The sequence below is a fragment of the Muntiacus reevesi genome, chromosome 4 (assembly GCF_963930625.1).
Source record: "Muntiacus reevesi chromosome 4, mMunRee1.1, whole genome shotgun sequence".
Lineage (NCBI taxonomy): Eukaryota > Metazoa > Chordata > Mammalia > Artiodactyla > Cervidae > Muntiacus > Muntiacus reevesi.
The window spans coordinates 70,633,939-70,647,852 of NC_089252.1; the positions used below are offsets into that span (position 1 = coordinate 70,633,939).

Below are 13,914 nucleotides of genomic sequence, written 5' to 3' on the forward strand. Positions count from 1 at the left end.
TAGTCTTAATATTTAAGTTGAGGTAAGACATGTTTAAAGAAAGCTGAGTGCCAAAGAATTGATGCTTTTGAACTGTGGTGTTGGAGAAGACTCTTGAGAGTCCCTTGGACTGCAAGGAGATCCAACCAGTCCATCCTAAAGGAGATCAGTCCTGGGTGTTCATTGGAAGGACTGATGTTGAAGCTGAAACTCCAATACTTTTGCCACCTGATGCAAAGAGCTGACTCATTTGAAAAGACCCTGATGCTGGGAAAGATTGAGGGAAGGAGGAGAAGGGGACGACAGAAGATGAGGTGGTTGGATGGCATCACCAACTCAATAGACATGAGTTTGGGTGAATTCTGGGAGTTGGTGATGAACAGGGAGGCCTGGCGTGCTGCAGTTCATGGGGTCGCAAAGAGTTGGACATGACTGAGCGACTGAACTGAACTGAAGACATGTTTTAAAAACGTGGCATTAGCTGTTCTAACACTGATGGTTGTTACTTAAAGCAGTTTCACTAAATTTGGATCTCTGGAAAAAAACATTTGTTTTGAGCATGGAAGCAGGTTGGAAATATTGCACCTGATAATAACAGTGGGAGTTTTGGCATATGAAATAATTCAATGGGAAGGTATTTGCTTAAATCTCTGCCTGCTATTATAGTTGAAGGTTTGGTGATAGTACTTGCCCTTCCTATGAACTTTCTGGATTTCAAAACCATGTGGAAGTGCAATTTGTCTCACATAAAAAAATAAGGTTGGGCCACTTTTGAAGAATTAACATCAAGAAGCATATTAAGCCAAGTATCAATCATTTAGAGAATGATTATCAGGTTGTGAATGATCTTGGCCCTTTTGCTTTCTCTCCCTCCTTTGATAATTCGGTGAGGATACATTTCTTCCATAGGTTGGCCGGTCTCCTTCACCTCTGCTGGGAGTGCGAGTGAATTTCGGTCCCTCAACAGAGGCCAGGGTATTCTAACAGGATTTCACTTTAATGAATGCTTTGGCTTTATGGATAGAGCATCTTCTGCATCCCAGTATGGCTCTCTGTAGACAACTTAGGCAGTACAGAATGATAGATAGATGATGGATAGGTAAGTAGGAAGATAGATGGATAGATGATGCGGAAGTCAGCAAGAACAGCCCATTGTCTCAACTGTAACCATCACTAACATTTCAGGTAAACATCCAGACCACTTTTTTTTTTGGGGGGGGGGTGTTATTAATTTTATTTATTGCTTACTTGTTTTATCAATTTTCTCAATTATTTCCATTCTTTTAAAAATTCTAAAAATTAGTATAATTTTAAAAGGTTACACTCCAGTTATTATAAAATACTGACTATATTCTCCATGTTGCAAAGTACATCCTTAAGCATATTTTACATCTAATAGTTTATATCTCCCACTTCTCCACCCCCGTATTACCCCTGCCCCCTCCCCACTCAGACCGCTTTTTGAATCCTTGCTGTTCATCCTGGGACACTCAGATGAATCACTTATCCTCAGTGCCTGAGTTTCCTCATCTCTATTACTATTTTGTCAGGGGGACATGATCTGTGGCTTACTGGATCTCAGTTCCCTGACCAGGGACTGAACCTGGCCTATAGTAGTGGAAGTGCAGAATCCTAACCACTAGGCTACCAGGGAACTCCCTCATACCTTTTTTTATGAGCATGTGGACAGAGGAGCCTAGCAGGCTACAGTCCATGGGATGGCAAAGAGTCGTACAGGACTTAGTGACTGAACAACAACAAAAGCCTACATTTGTCATAAAATTTTCAGCATGTTAGAACTTGTGGAATTACAGCTCTAACAGTGCTCACAGGGAAATTTAGTGTGTGTGTATACACACGTATCATCAGTTCAGTTCAGTCGCTCAGTTGTGTCTGACTCTGTGATCCCATGGACTGCAGCATGCCAGGCTTCCCTGTCCATCACCCACTCCCAGAATTCACCCAAACTCGTGTCCATTGAGTCAGTGATGCCATCCAACCATCTCATCCTCTGTCATCCCCTTCTTCCTCCCACCTTCAATCTTTCCCAGCATCAGGGTCAGTTCTTCGCATCAGGTGGCCATAGTATTGGAGTTTCAGCTTCAGCATCAGTCCTTCCAATGAATATTCAGGACTGATTTCCTTTAGGATGGACTGGTTGGATCTCCTTGCAGTCCAAGGGACTCTCAGGAGTCTTCTCCAACAGCATGAACTCTTTGGTGCTCAGGTTTCTTTATGGTCCAACTCTCATATCCATACATGACTAGTGGAAAAACCATAGCTTTGACTAGACAGACCTTTGTTGACAAAGTAAGGTCTCTGTTTTTTTAATATGCTGTCTAGGTTGGTCATAGCTTTTCTTCCAAAGAGTAAGCGTCTTTTAATTTCATGGCTGCATCTGCAGTGATTTTGGAGCAAAAATAAATAAATAAATAAAGTCTGTCACTATTCCCATTGTTTCCTCATCTATTTGCCATAAACTGATGGGACTGGATGCCATGATCTCAGTTTTCTGAATGTTGAATTTTAAGCCAACTTTTTCACTCTCCTCTTTCACTTTCATCAAGAGGCTCTTCAGTTCTTCTTCACTTTCTGCCATAAGGGTGGTGTCATCTGCATATTTGAGGTTATTGATATTTCTCCTGGCAATCTTGATTCCAGCTTGTGCTTCATCCAGTCCAGCATTTCTCATGATGTACTCTGCATATAAGTTAAATAAGCAGGGTGATAATATACAGCCTTGACGTACTCCTTTTTCGATTTGGAACCAGTCTGAAACATGTTCAGTTCTAACTGTTGCTTCTTGACCTGCACACAGATTTCTCAGGAGGCAGGTCAGGTGGTCTGGTATTCCCATCTCTTTAAGAATTTTCCACAGTGTGTTGTGATCCACACAATCAAAGGCTTTAGCATAGTCAATAAAGCAGAAGTAGATGTTTTTCTGGAACTCTTGCTTTTTCAGTGATCCAACAAATGTTGGCAATTTGATCTCTGGTTCCTCTGCCTTTTTGAAATCCAGCTGGAACATCTGGAAGTTCATGGTTTACATACTGTTGAAGCCTGGCTTGGAGAATTTTGTGCATTATTTGCTAGCATGTGAGATGAGGGCAATTGTGCGGTAGTTTGAACATTCTTTGGCATTGCCTTTCTTTGGGATTGGAATGAAAACTGACCTTTTCCAGTCCTGTGGCCACTGCTGAGTTTTCCAAATTTGCTGGCATATTGAGTGCAGCACTTTCACAGCATCATCTTTCAGGATTTGAAATAGCTCAACTGGAATTCCAACACCTCCACTAGCTTTGTTTGTAGCGATGCTTCCTAAGGCCCACTTGACTTCACATTCCAGGATGTCTGGCTCTAGGTGAGTGAGTGATCACACCATCGTGGTTATCTGTGTCATGAAGATCTTTTTTGTATAGTTCTTCTGTGTATCCTTGCCACCTCTTCTTAATATCTTCTGATTCTGTTAGGTCCATACCATTTCTGTCCTTTATTGTGCCCATCTTTGCATGAAATATTCCCTCGTTATCTGCAATTTTTTTGAAGAGATCTCTAGTCTCTGTACCTCTGCAGGAGACACTCAAGACACAGTTCTGGCTCAGTCTCTGTGGGGTCTCTGGGTCCTGGTGACATGTATCATATATAATATTTTATATATAATGCATATTACAAATTATATATTAGAAAAAGAAAAACAGTCAGGCTAAAAATCTAAGCGTTCATCTCATGGTACTAGAGAAAAAGGTTGCAAATCTAGAGAAAGTAGAAGAAAAGAAAGATAAAAGCAAATTGATAAATAAAATTTTAAAATTGGAAAGGGAATGCGTTACAGAAATAAAATCATTAAAGTTAAAAGTGGGTTCTTTAAAAAATTGATAAAATTAATGGTTCCTACAAAGACATATCAAGAAATAGAGAGTAAAAACACAAATTACAAGTAGGGTGGCCTCAGGACCCAGCGCCCAGGGCGCGCCGGGGACACGGCGCTGGGGCGGGTCTCTGGGCTCCTCCGCGGCCCGCGAGGTGGTGCAGGGCTCGCGGCCCGCAGGGGGCGCTGCTGCGCCGTTCCGCCGCCGGCCACTCAGGCCGCCCACCCCGCGGGCGCGCCTCTCCGCAGTCCAGCGCCGCCCGGCCCGGGACCCACTCTCTCCGAGCGCGCACACTGCTCGGCTGGACAGAGGACGCCGGCCGCGCCGGGCCGCCCCCGTGCTCTCCTACGGCGCCCGCTCGGCCCACCGCCCCCAGCCCGGCACCGCGTCCCGCCCGAGCCCGAGCGCAGAGTTCCGGCCCCCAGGAGCCTCTCGGCCGTCGGCGGACCCCTCGGCCCCTCCGCCGGCGCGCTCGGCGCCCTGCTCGCGGGGCTCAGGGGAGGGCGGCGGCCAGCTGGGGATGGGCGGCTCGGCGGCGCAGAGGGGCGCCGGGGGGCTCCGCGCGCTGCTCCTGGCGTTGGTGGCTGCAGGGACCCCCGCGGGCGCCTACAACCTGGACCCGCAGCGCCCAGTGCGCTTCCAAGGTCCTGCCGGGTCCTTCTTCGGCTACGCGGTGCTGGAGCACTTCCACGACAACACGCGCTGGTGAGTGCCCTCCCGGCCCGGACCCCGACCGCAGCCCGGCCCGGCCCGGCCCCGCGGCAGCCCCCAGGCCGCCGCCGCCTTTCCGGCCTCTCCACGCCGCCGTCCCGAGGGGGCGATTTAAATGTCTCCGTTGCGCGCAGCCCAGCCGCCTAGGAAAAGAAGGGACGAGGGAGACACGGTCTCCGGTCCCGGACGACCCGGTGGGCTCCCCAGGCGGAGGGGCCGGGCGCCTCTCCGGGTGGGAGAACCGCCGGGATTGCCCCTCGGCCTCCCAGGCAGTCTCGGCTTAACTCAGGGTCGCGAAGTAACTTAGTTTCTCTGCCTCCGCGGGGCTCCAGAGCCGGGCCGGCATCGCGAACGTCCCTCTCCGGGGCGACCGGCAGACTTCTCAAGTTTCGATAACTCTTGGTGACACCCTTACCCCCACCCCGCCTCTCCCCAGGTTTAAGCCTCTCCTGCCGGCTTTTCCCCTGGAAGCAGTGTAACCGCGAAGGGCGAGGGGGAGTGGGCTCCGTGTGCCTGGGGTGATGCCAACTGGAGTGGTCCTCAGGCTCATCAGGTCCTCTGTGGAAGGGAGCCGAGATGGTCGGGAAGGGGGACGATCCAGGACACTCAGTGAGAAGGCCGGCAGGGCTGGCTAGTGAGTGATTTCTGGGGTGGCCTGGCTCTCACCGCACGCGGAGGCGGCTGCCCTGTGTAGAGGTCGAGGAGGACAGCTGCCCCCTGAATGTCCCCCTGAGAGCCCCCAGGGGTGGGAGCTCTCCTCATTAGGCCCCAGCTGCAAAGGGGCGCAGAGCTTGAGTGGCCAACCCCAGAGGAGAAGCACCAGGGAGGCTGGTCTCTCCTTGGCCTTTTCCTCCTGGTAAGAGCAAATAAAACAGTCACAGGAGGGGTCAGGCACTCCTCAAAGAGTTAGAGGACGGATCCTTCCCCAGTGAGGGCCTAGGTGGCAGTTAGTCCAGGACTGGTTATATTCTGAGCATCCCTAGGCATTGCAGGCTGGAAGGGCAAAGTCAGACCTCCTCTGTGCTCAGCACGTAGTTCTGCCTGGAATTGGACAGAGCCTGATGGAACTGGCAGGGTTAGTAGATTCAAGTCCTGAGCATTCCTGGAAAATTGGGAACTTTGTGACCTGCCAGCCCTTTAACAATCATGATCTCTAGGAGAGCTGCCTCCAGGAGAACCAGCTTCTAAGGTCTTTGTGTAGCTCCTGCCCTGTTCCCTATCTCCCTCCCTACTGTTTACCCCAGTTCCCGAGTTTAAGGCCAACTGTCATTTCTTGCAATTGCCAAATCCCCCCTTGACAGCAAAGCAGGCTGACACCTTTTCTGTGTCCTCCCGTGTACTCAATGTCCCCGTGGACTTTGAATTTGGTAGAGAAGGTGGCCTGGGCAGGAGCAGGTGGAGAACACATCCCAGGATCCGAGGCCAGGCTCACAGACTGTGTGACCTTGGCACAAAGCTTGTGGGGAGGGCTGTCGAAAATAGGACTAGTCAGGGCAGGGGGCTGCTGAGGAGGGGCAGGCGGGGAAGCTGAAGCATCCCTGATGCCGGAGGACCTTTAACGTACAGAGAGCTGCCAGGACCCTGCCTCCTGGACTTGGATGGGCCACAGGTGGCCTAGCTCAGAGCAAGTAGGGGGAGTCAAGACCTGGAAAAAGAGTTCAGTCTGCTTTTTAAAAAAAGTCTTTTGGCCAAGCCACATTGCATGTAGGATCTTTAGGTCCCCAACCAGGGATCAAACCTGGGCCCCCTGCAGTGGAAGCTCAGAAACTTAACTACTGGACCACTGGGGATGTTCCCAGCCTGCTTTGTTTTTAAAAAGGGGGATGAGGAAAGCCTGTGTGGTGTGAATAAATTTGGCAAGTGCAGGAAAAGACCCAGGGTATGTGGCAGAGTGGGTGAGGATGGAGGGTCATGCTGATTAGTGGCCTTGGTGTCAGTGGAGATGTGGGGCAGATATTTCAGGGATTCATAGGAGCCCCTCATCACAGCCAGGCTGCTGGTCTCAAAAGCTTTCTCTCTGCTTCTTATACTGAGTGGGCTGCTCTTTTTTTCTGATTTTTTTTAATATTATTATGGAGATATAATTCACACATAACATTAATTCCAGGGGTACAGCATAATGACTTGATAAACATATATATTATGAAATGGTCACCACAATAAGTTCATCCTAACATCTGTCATCAGACACAGTTTCAACTTGGTGTGCCGTGAGAACTTTGAAGACTTATTCTCTTAGCAACTTTTAAATATGCAATACAATATTGTTAACTATAGTCACCATGCCACACATTAATTACATCTCCATGACTTATTTTTATTAAATTCTCTTGGAGTATAGTTGCTTTACAGTGTTATGTTACTTTCCACTGTACACAAGGTGAATCGGTTATATATGTACACATATCCCCTCTTTCTTGGATTTCCTTCCCATTTCTGTCACCAGAGTATTATGTAGCGTTCCCTATGCTGTACCGTAGGTTCTCATTAATTTCCTGTTTTACACATAGTAGTGTATATGTATATCAATCCCAGTCTCCCAACAGCCTGCTCTTTTTATCTGACTTCTTGTTCCTATAATTTTTCAAGTACCAACTAATCCCTCCTGTGATCTATTTAAAGCAACTTTTCTTTTGCCTCCCCTGCTCCACCCCGCCTTCATTTTGGTTTAGTTCTTGCTTATCTCCTTGGCTTGTATCCTTCTGCTGTTTCTTCCAAGCATCTTGAGCTTCCGTCATAGCTTAGTCAGTAAAGAATCTGCCTGCAATGCAGGAGACCCGAGTTTGATTCCTGGGTTAGGAAGATCCTCTGGAGGAGGGAATGGCAACCCACTCCGGTATTCTTGCCTGGAGAATCCCATGGACAGAGGAGCCTGGCGGGCCACAATCCATAGGCTCGCAGGAGTCAAACACGACTGAGTGACTCAGCCACCGCCAAGCATCTTTCTCCCTGTTCTTGTCTCCCTTCTCCTGCTTCTTGGTCTTAGACCTTGAACATTATTCTCTGCTGACTATGCTGCCCAGTCTTCGAAGGAAGAGACTTCCAGCATCTCCCCTTTTCTCCTCTCTTTTCCTTCCATCTTTACAGGCTTGACTTACTGTGATACTCATGAAACTTCCACCAAAGGCCTCTCACTTGCATAGGCCCTGTGCTTAATTCTATACTCATAATTTTGTATTCATTTTCTTAAAGGTAGTTGCCCTATATTAGTAGGATTCAGGCCCTGTGGAATCTGGAACTGTTAATTGGTCTCTACCTTAACTTTCAGCTCTGGGGTTTGTTGATTGACTTAGTGACTGATGGTTGGTCTCTACCTACCAGGCGGTCCTTGGGTCCTGGATCTTTTAGCTTTGCTTGAGGGACAGGCAAGTTGTTTCCAATGATTCACAATTACAAACAGCAGCAGGGTAAACATCCTTCTAACAGAAGCCTTGCGGACATCCTTAATTATTTCCTTTGCATAAGTTCCTGGGCTTAGAATCACTCCGTCAGAGAGAGAGGGAGGCTTTCAGGCATTTTCTCTGAATTTCCATAGTGCCAATGAAGCGGAAATGTGAACTTTAGGGCGATGTATTAACTGTGGAGTAACGTACCAAAGGGCCGCACCAGTCCAGTGGGAGAGCAGAGCCTCCTACATGAAGGAGATTTTTAAAAAAGATGACAGAGAATCGGGTTGGGTGTGGGAGGTGATAGACTTGACGAGGAAGAGTCATGGACTGAAGCTCTGAATGGAAAAGAAGGCAGTGTTCACTAAGCCTTACGTCTTCTGTCTTTCTTCTTGAGCAGAGATTATTCTTTAGCTTCTTCATTCAATCTTTCATGGTTTAGTAGTTTTGCTTCATGCTAATCAAGCACCTTTTTACAGGTGGGAGGATTTGTCTTGTGTAAGGTGAGGAGGGAGGGGAGTGTTGCGGGGTGGGGAGAGCACCCCCCACTGCAGTCAGTGGGGGCTCTGCAGGGGCCAGAGAGGAGGGGTCCCCGGACTAGGCGCCCCCCAGGTTCACATCCCAGAGCGCCCGCATGTGCTCTGTCAGCAGAACTAGTGCATCTTCTCTAATCCCATAGCTGAGCATCCCGAGCATTTCTTTTTTAAACCGGAGTTGTCGCTGACCAGAGGTCCTAGCTCTGCGTGTGTGGGGTGGGGGGCTCGCCTTCTGAGCCCCAGACCCTGCATCCCGCACCCGTGGTCATGCTGCTTTGAGAACCCAGCACGACCCCGGCTCTCTCCAGGGGTGTGGCTCGAGTAGCCTCTGCCGTCATGCTCTGGGCAGTGAGCGTTGTCCCTGCGGCCGGGTGGACCACAGTACCCCAGGGAGTGTGATAGATGTCATTGGTATCAGTTTGGATGCAAATGTGCAAGGGACTCGGTTTCTGTTTTTTCCCAGTGATCCCCGTCTGCCTGCCCTGAGCCAGCATCCTCTCCCAAACCTGCCAGCCCCCGGCTCTTCTCGCCCCCTTTGAACAACAAGCAAGAGGTACCAGGGAACACGGACAAAGCAGATTTCTGTCCCCTTCCTGTAGACACGGATGGTCCCTCAGCTGCGGGGCAGACAACTGTAACACCCTGGAGATAAATACATGCAGCCCGGCGGGCGTCCAGGCCCCGGAACGGGGTTCTTTCTCACCCTCCCCGCCCCTCCTTCCTCTCGGCCCCAGACGCCCCGGAGTCTGAGGCGGTTGGGTGCCCTGGCTTCCTTTCTGGAGACGTGCTTCCTGCCCCATCTCCCGGGACACATCAAGACAGCCGGCCGTGCTCTGGCCCAGAGCAAGTGCTCGGAAATGGAAGAGGCGCCGGCATTGCGCTTTGTTAAGGTTGTCTGAGCATCTCTCAGTGAGGAACAGGAGGCGATTCAGAGCCGAGGGGAGCATGGCATCCTCTCATTTGCATGAAGATTGACAATTAAGAGAACAAGCTAGCTGGCTCCACACTGCCAGTGCAGTGGCCACGAGCCAGGTGTATTGCCATTCAAATTAATTACTACCAGGGATTTCCCAGGTGGTCCAGCGGTTAAGACTCTACTTTCACTGCTGAGGGCATGGGTTTGATCCCTGGTTGGGGAGCTAAGATCCTGCATCCCATGCCGTGTAGCCAAAAAAAGAAAAAATTGCAACCAAATAAAATGGAAGAATTCAGATCTGCAGTCACACCACCACATTTTAACTTGTCCACAGCCATATGTGCCTTGCGGTTTTCAACAGCACACAAGACATTTTCACCATTGCAGAGAGTTCCAGTGCTCCTTTGGACATTGTGTCTTATTTTTTTGTTTTTATTGAATTTGTTACAATATCGCTTCTGTTTTACATTTTGATTTTTTGGCCATGAGGCATGTGGTATCTTAGTTCCTTGACCAGGGATTGAACTGGCACCCCCTGGATTGGAAGGTGAAGTCTTAACCACCAGACTGCCAGGGAAGTCCCTGACTTGTGTCTTAAACAGCTCGATAGAGATCCAAAGGTGATGTAACAACAACAACATAAAAGTCAGCCCCTGCATATCTGAGTATTAAAACTGAAATGAGGGAGCTTAAATTTAATTAAAACTTAATAGCTGGCAGCCTCCTTTCATCCATTAAACATTGGACTGCCTGCTCTAGGCTGAGGGCTGGGGATTCAAGAGTGAAAAATGCACTCAGCCTGATGGGTGAGAAGACTGTGGGCTTCTCGCCTTCTACGTCAGGCTGAAATAAGATGTGGGCTCCGATGTGGGAGGGCAGGTCCTCAGGCAGGCATGGGGAGTTCTGATGGGCAGAAAAGAGCCCCATGAAGATAGAACCTTCGGAAGGGGGATGCTGGGACCGTGGGCCCTGTTCCTCGCCCCCGCCTGGCTTTGTGCAGAGGCACCCAGAGATGCTGGTGGCAGCCAGGCCTTCTCATAACCTCTGTGGTGAGGTCTCTGTGCTGTCCATGCTCGGCGTTCAGGCCGGGCTGTAACCCCACTTCCCCATCTGGGTTTTCTGGACGTAGCTTTTCCAGACCTTGTTCCAGGTTCTAACTAGCCCTGCAGTGCCTGCTGTTTCGAAGTGCTCAAGAAGAGATGACATGTGTATGAGGCCCCAGTTCTAGAGGGTCCCGGACAGCATCCTTTGAGGGTTTCCATGACATTTCCCTAAAGATCTCAAGAAGCTGGCGAGGGTGCTGTTTCCCGAGCTAGTGCTGAATGCTGGCTGGGGCAGAGGCAGCTGTCACACTCCGGAGAGAACCTTCCAGGGCAAGAAGACAGATTCTCTCCAGCCAGTCTCTAACAGCCCAGAGTGTGAGAGTGTGAAGGGCCGGGCCCCGGCCAGCTCTGAGTCCCCAGCGAGCTGCTGCTGGTCAGGAAACAGTCCCCTTCTGATAACTCCCATTGTGATTTGTCTGCGGAGGATGATGTTGTCACATTTATTAAAAGCAGCCATGGTGTTCTCAGAAACCACTTGCTTTCCAGGGAGTAGCATGTAACTTTAAGAAATCAAAACAAATGACCCCATCAGATAGGATTTGCTGGGCATCTGCAAGAGGCCCAATCTTTCACAAGTTTAACAGTCTCTAGGGGAATCTTCAGGACCACGTGGTGACTGGTGTCCAGTTTGCCAGATGGAGAAGGAAGGCTCACGGAGTTAATGCCTTGACCAGGGTCCATTCCAGCCTTGGGCAATCGGTGTGCACTGGGGCCCTCGGCCAGTTTGTGTCCTCTGGGAAGCAGATGCTAAGACAGAGATAGGAGTTGAAAAGAGTTACGGGGACGGGGAGTAAGGCGGATGAAAGAAAAGGGGAGAGGAAACAGGATGGGCAGGGGAAGCCTCAGACGGTGATGCGGGCCTGATAAAAGTCTCAGCCAACTTAGAGGGAAGCTGCTGTGTAGAATAGGGAACTCAGCCTGGTGCTCTGTGATGACCTAGATGGGTGCGATGAGGGGGTGGGAGGAAGGGTCAAGGGGAAGAAGATATAAGTATACTTAACGACTGATTCACATTGCTGTAGAGCAGAGATTAACACAATATTGTAAAGTAACTGTCCTCCAACTTAAAAAATGCCCTTTGATAAGCCATAATGGAAAAAAATATTAAAAAAAGAATGTATATATATATATATAGATGTACAACTGAATCACTTTGCTATATAAAAGAAATTAACAACATTGTTAAATCAACTATACTTCAATAAAAATCAATATGAAAATGTCTCAGCCACCTCAACAGGGGCACCCCCAATCTGCAGCACCCCATATGATCATAGTCAGTCCCCATGGTTGCCTAGGGAAGGCCTGGCCCCAGCCTGATTGCCTGGAAGGGGCAGCAGCTGGAGGCTGTCAGCTAACTGTCCCCTTGAAGCCGGATGGCATGAGGAGTTGGATGCCTCAGTGGTGGACACGGAGCCCATCGTGTGTGAAGGGCCGTGTGAGGTGTGTCCCTCGGCCTGCAGCGTGGCTGGGATAATCTGTGCTCCTGCTCATCCCGCCGTATCAGCCCGGGCAGTGCTGGGATTCTCGGCTGTTAGAATCAGCCCTGAAGCAGACTCGCAGGGTGCCTCTTCCTGACCTCGGGGAAGTCACAGGTGAGGGGCGAAGGAGGAAGAGAGCTACCCCCTTACCCTGAGCCGCTGACCAGAGCTTCAACCCTGGTATCTTGTGACCCACAAAACCTTAAGCCATGTGGTTTTGGTGACCAACCAAAGCAGAGTAAAGTGTTTGATCATCCCCTTTTTTTTGCTAGAGGGAGTCTTAGGAAGTGAAAGCAAATCCAAGATTGGTGAGAATCCAGTCTTTGAAACCACAAGGTCACTTGGTCCCCAGTTTCTGCTTTTCTGGGACTCTTGTTGTGAGTTTAAATTTGTAGCAGCGGCAGCCACAGCACTGCTGATCGCTTAGCCCATGTTGAGGACCGTTCTACGTGCTTCATGTGCATTAACTCACTTAACGTTCCCTACAGTTGCTTCAGCTAGTCGTCATTGTAGCCTCATTCACAAGGGGGAAACTGAGGCACGGAGGGACAGAGTAGTTGAGCTGAGGCCTGCACCTTTGCCTCTCAAGAACGCAAGAGTTAAGAGTTTAGGGCCTCAAGGCACCCAGACATCTGTGTTGTGAGACTCTGTCCTGCTTTCCTGAGAAGGTTCTGGAAACTTCCCAATGACACCCTTTGCAGATGCTTATTCAGGACCCACTGGCTACCTGTGTGGGATGCTCAATCCCTTTTGCTTTCCAGAGGTGCTCAATCCCTCAGGAAAGAGGGACCAGTGATTCTGCCAGGGATGTTTGTAGGGTCTGCTCTCACCCTAGGTCACTGTAAGACAGATATGTCTTAGGAAATATGGAGCATTCTGGAATATTCCCTGTATCCATACTAACCTCTCTGGGTTTCCCTCCCTCCATCTGCTCCGTTGAGTGCTTCTGGCTCCCACTGAAAAATTTTCCTTTGGAGAGTAGATGGGGAAGGATGCCACCTCAACTGGTGTTCAGGATTCACCCCTGCATTTGTAACATTGTTAAAGAAACCCCCTCAGACTCAGAATTTCTGTATAAATGGCCAGCAGTGTGAGAGCAAAGATGACTTAGGTCAGCCCCCCACCCTCTGTAAAGCTCAGCATCAAAAAGGCATGGAATCAATTTCTTCCATCTCAGTACATCCATTGGTGTGTTGAAGCTCTCCCAGCCCTTCTGGACTGTCTAGCCTGGAAATGCTGCAACACGCACAGACCCCAGAGCAAAGCTGGCTGTGTGCAGGCCACCCCAAGGGCAGCAGTGCACAGGTCCTCGCATCCCTTCTCCACCAGCGCGGGGCCTGGAGTGGACGTTCTACACTCAGGGGAGTGGGGTCCTTCCTGACTCTGCCTTCCTATGGCCCCTGGTTCCCTAGGAACAACCAAATCCGTGGTCTGGGCCTTAGCAGTGGGGCTGCCGAGATATACAGTGGCCCTGCCGGCCTGACCTCGCCCCCATTTAGAAGCTGTGTGTTCTTAGCAAGTTACTTCAGGTGTTTAGGCCTCAGTGTCTCCTCTGTGAAAGAGGAACAATGAGAGTTTGTGCCGCAGACATTGTGGGGGGAATTAAATGCGATTATGTCTGCAAAGCCTGAAACATGACATGCACCATGCACCTGGATAAATCTGAGTAGCTGTTTCTTACTGTTTCTTTGATCCAACATTCCAAGCTAATGGTCTTCATCCTGACTTCAGATGCTAAAATTTTGCTTTCAGAGCATTTGTTGATTCATTCATTTATCAAAATTTGAGTGTCAGCACTCCATACAGAAATGAATGAGACACTGTTTATTATGTGTCGTCTCTAAAATTTTGGTCATGCTCGGCATCAATCTGCATTTTTGTTTATTTATTCATATGTCTGTTTCCAAAGATCTGAGTTGGCTACTTTAATAGG

General features: G+C 49.4%; 1 protein-coding gene across 2 annotated transcripts in view; it reads left to right on the forward strand.

Moving 5' to 3' along the window:
- The first annotated feature begins 4,147 nt into the window (after positions 1 to 4,147).
- The window catches only part of ITGA9 (integrin subunit alpha 9), a 350,067-nt gene continuing 340,300 nt past the window's right edge, over positions 4,148 to 13,914 (forward strand). For both annotated transcript variants that reach the window (XM_065932998.1, XM_065932999.1), the window contains exon 1: positions 4,148 to 4,553. In XM_065932998.1, coding sequence (XP_065789070.1) covers positions 4,369 to 4,553 — 185 coding nt within the window. In that variant the 5' untranslated portion in view covers positions 4,148 to 4,368. The remainder of the gene's footprint in view (positions 4,554 to 13,914) is intronic.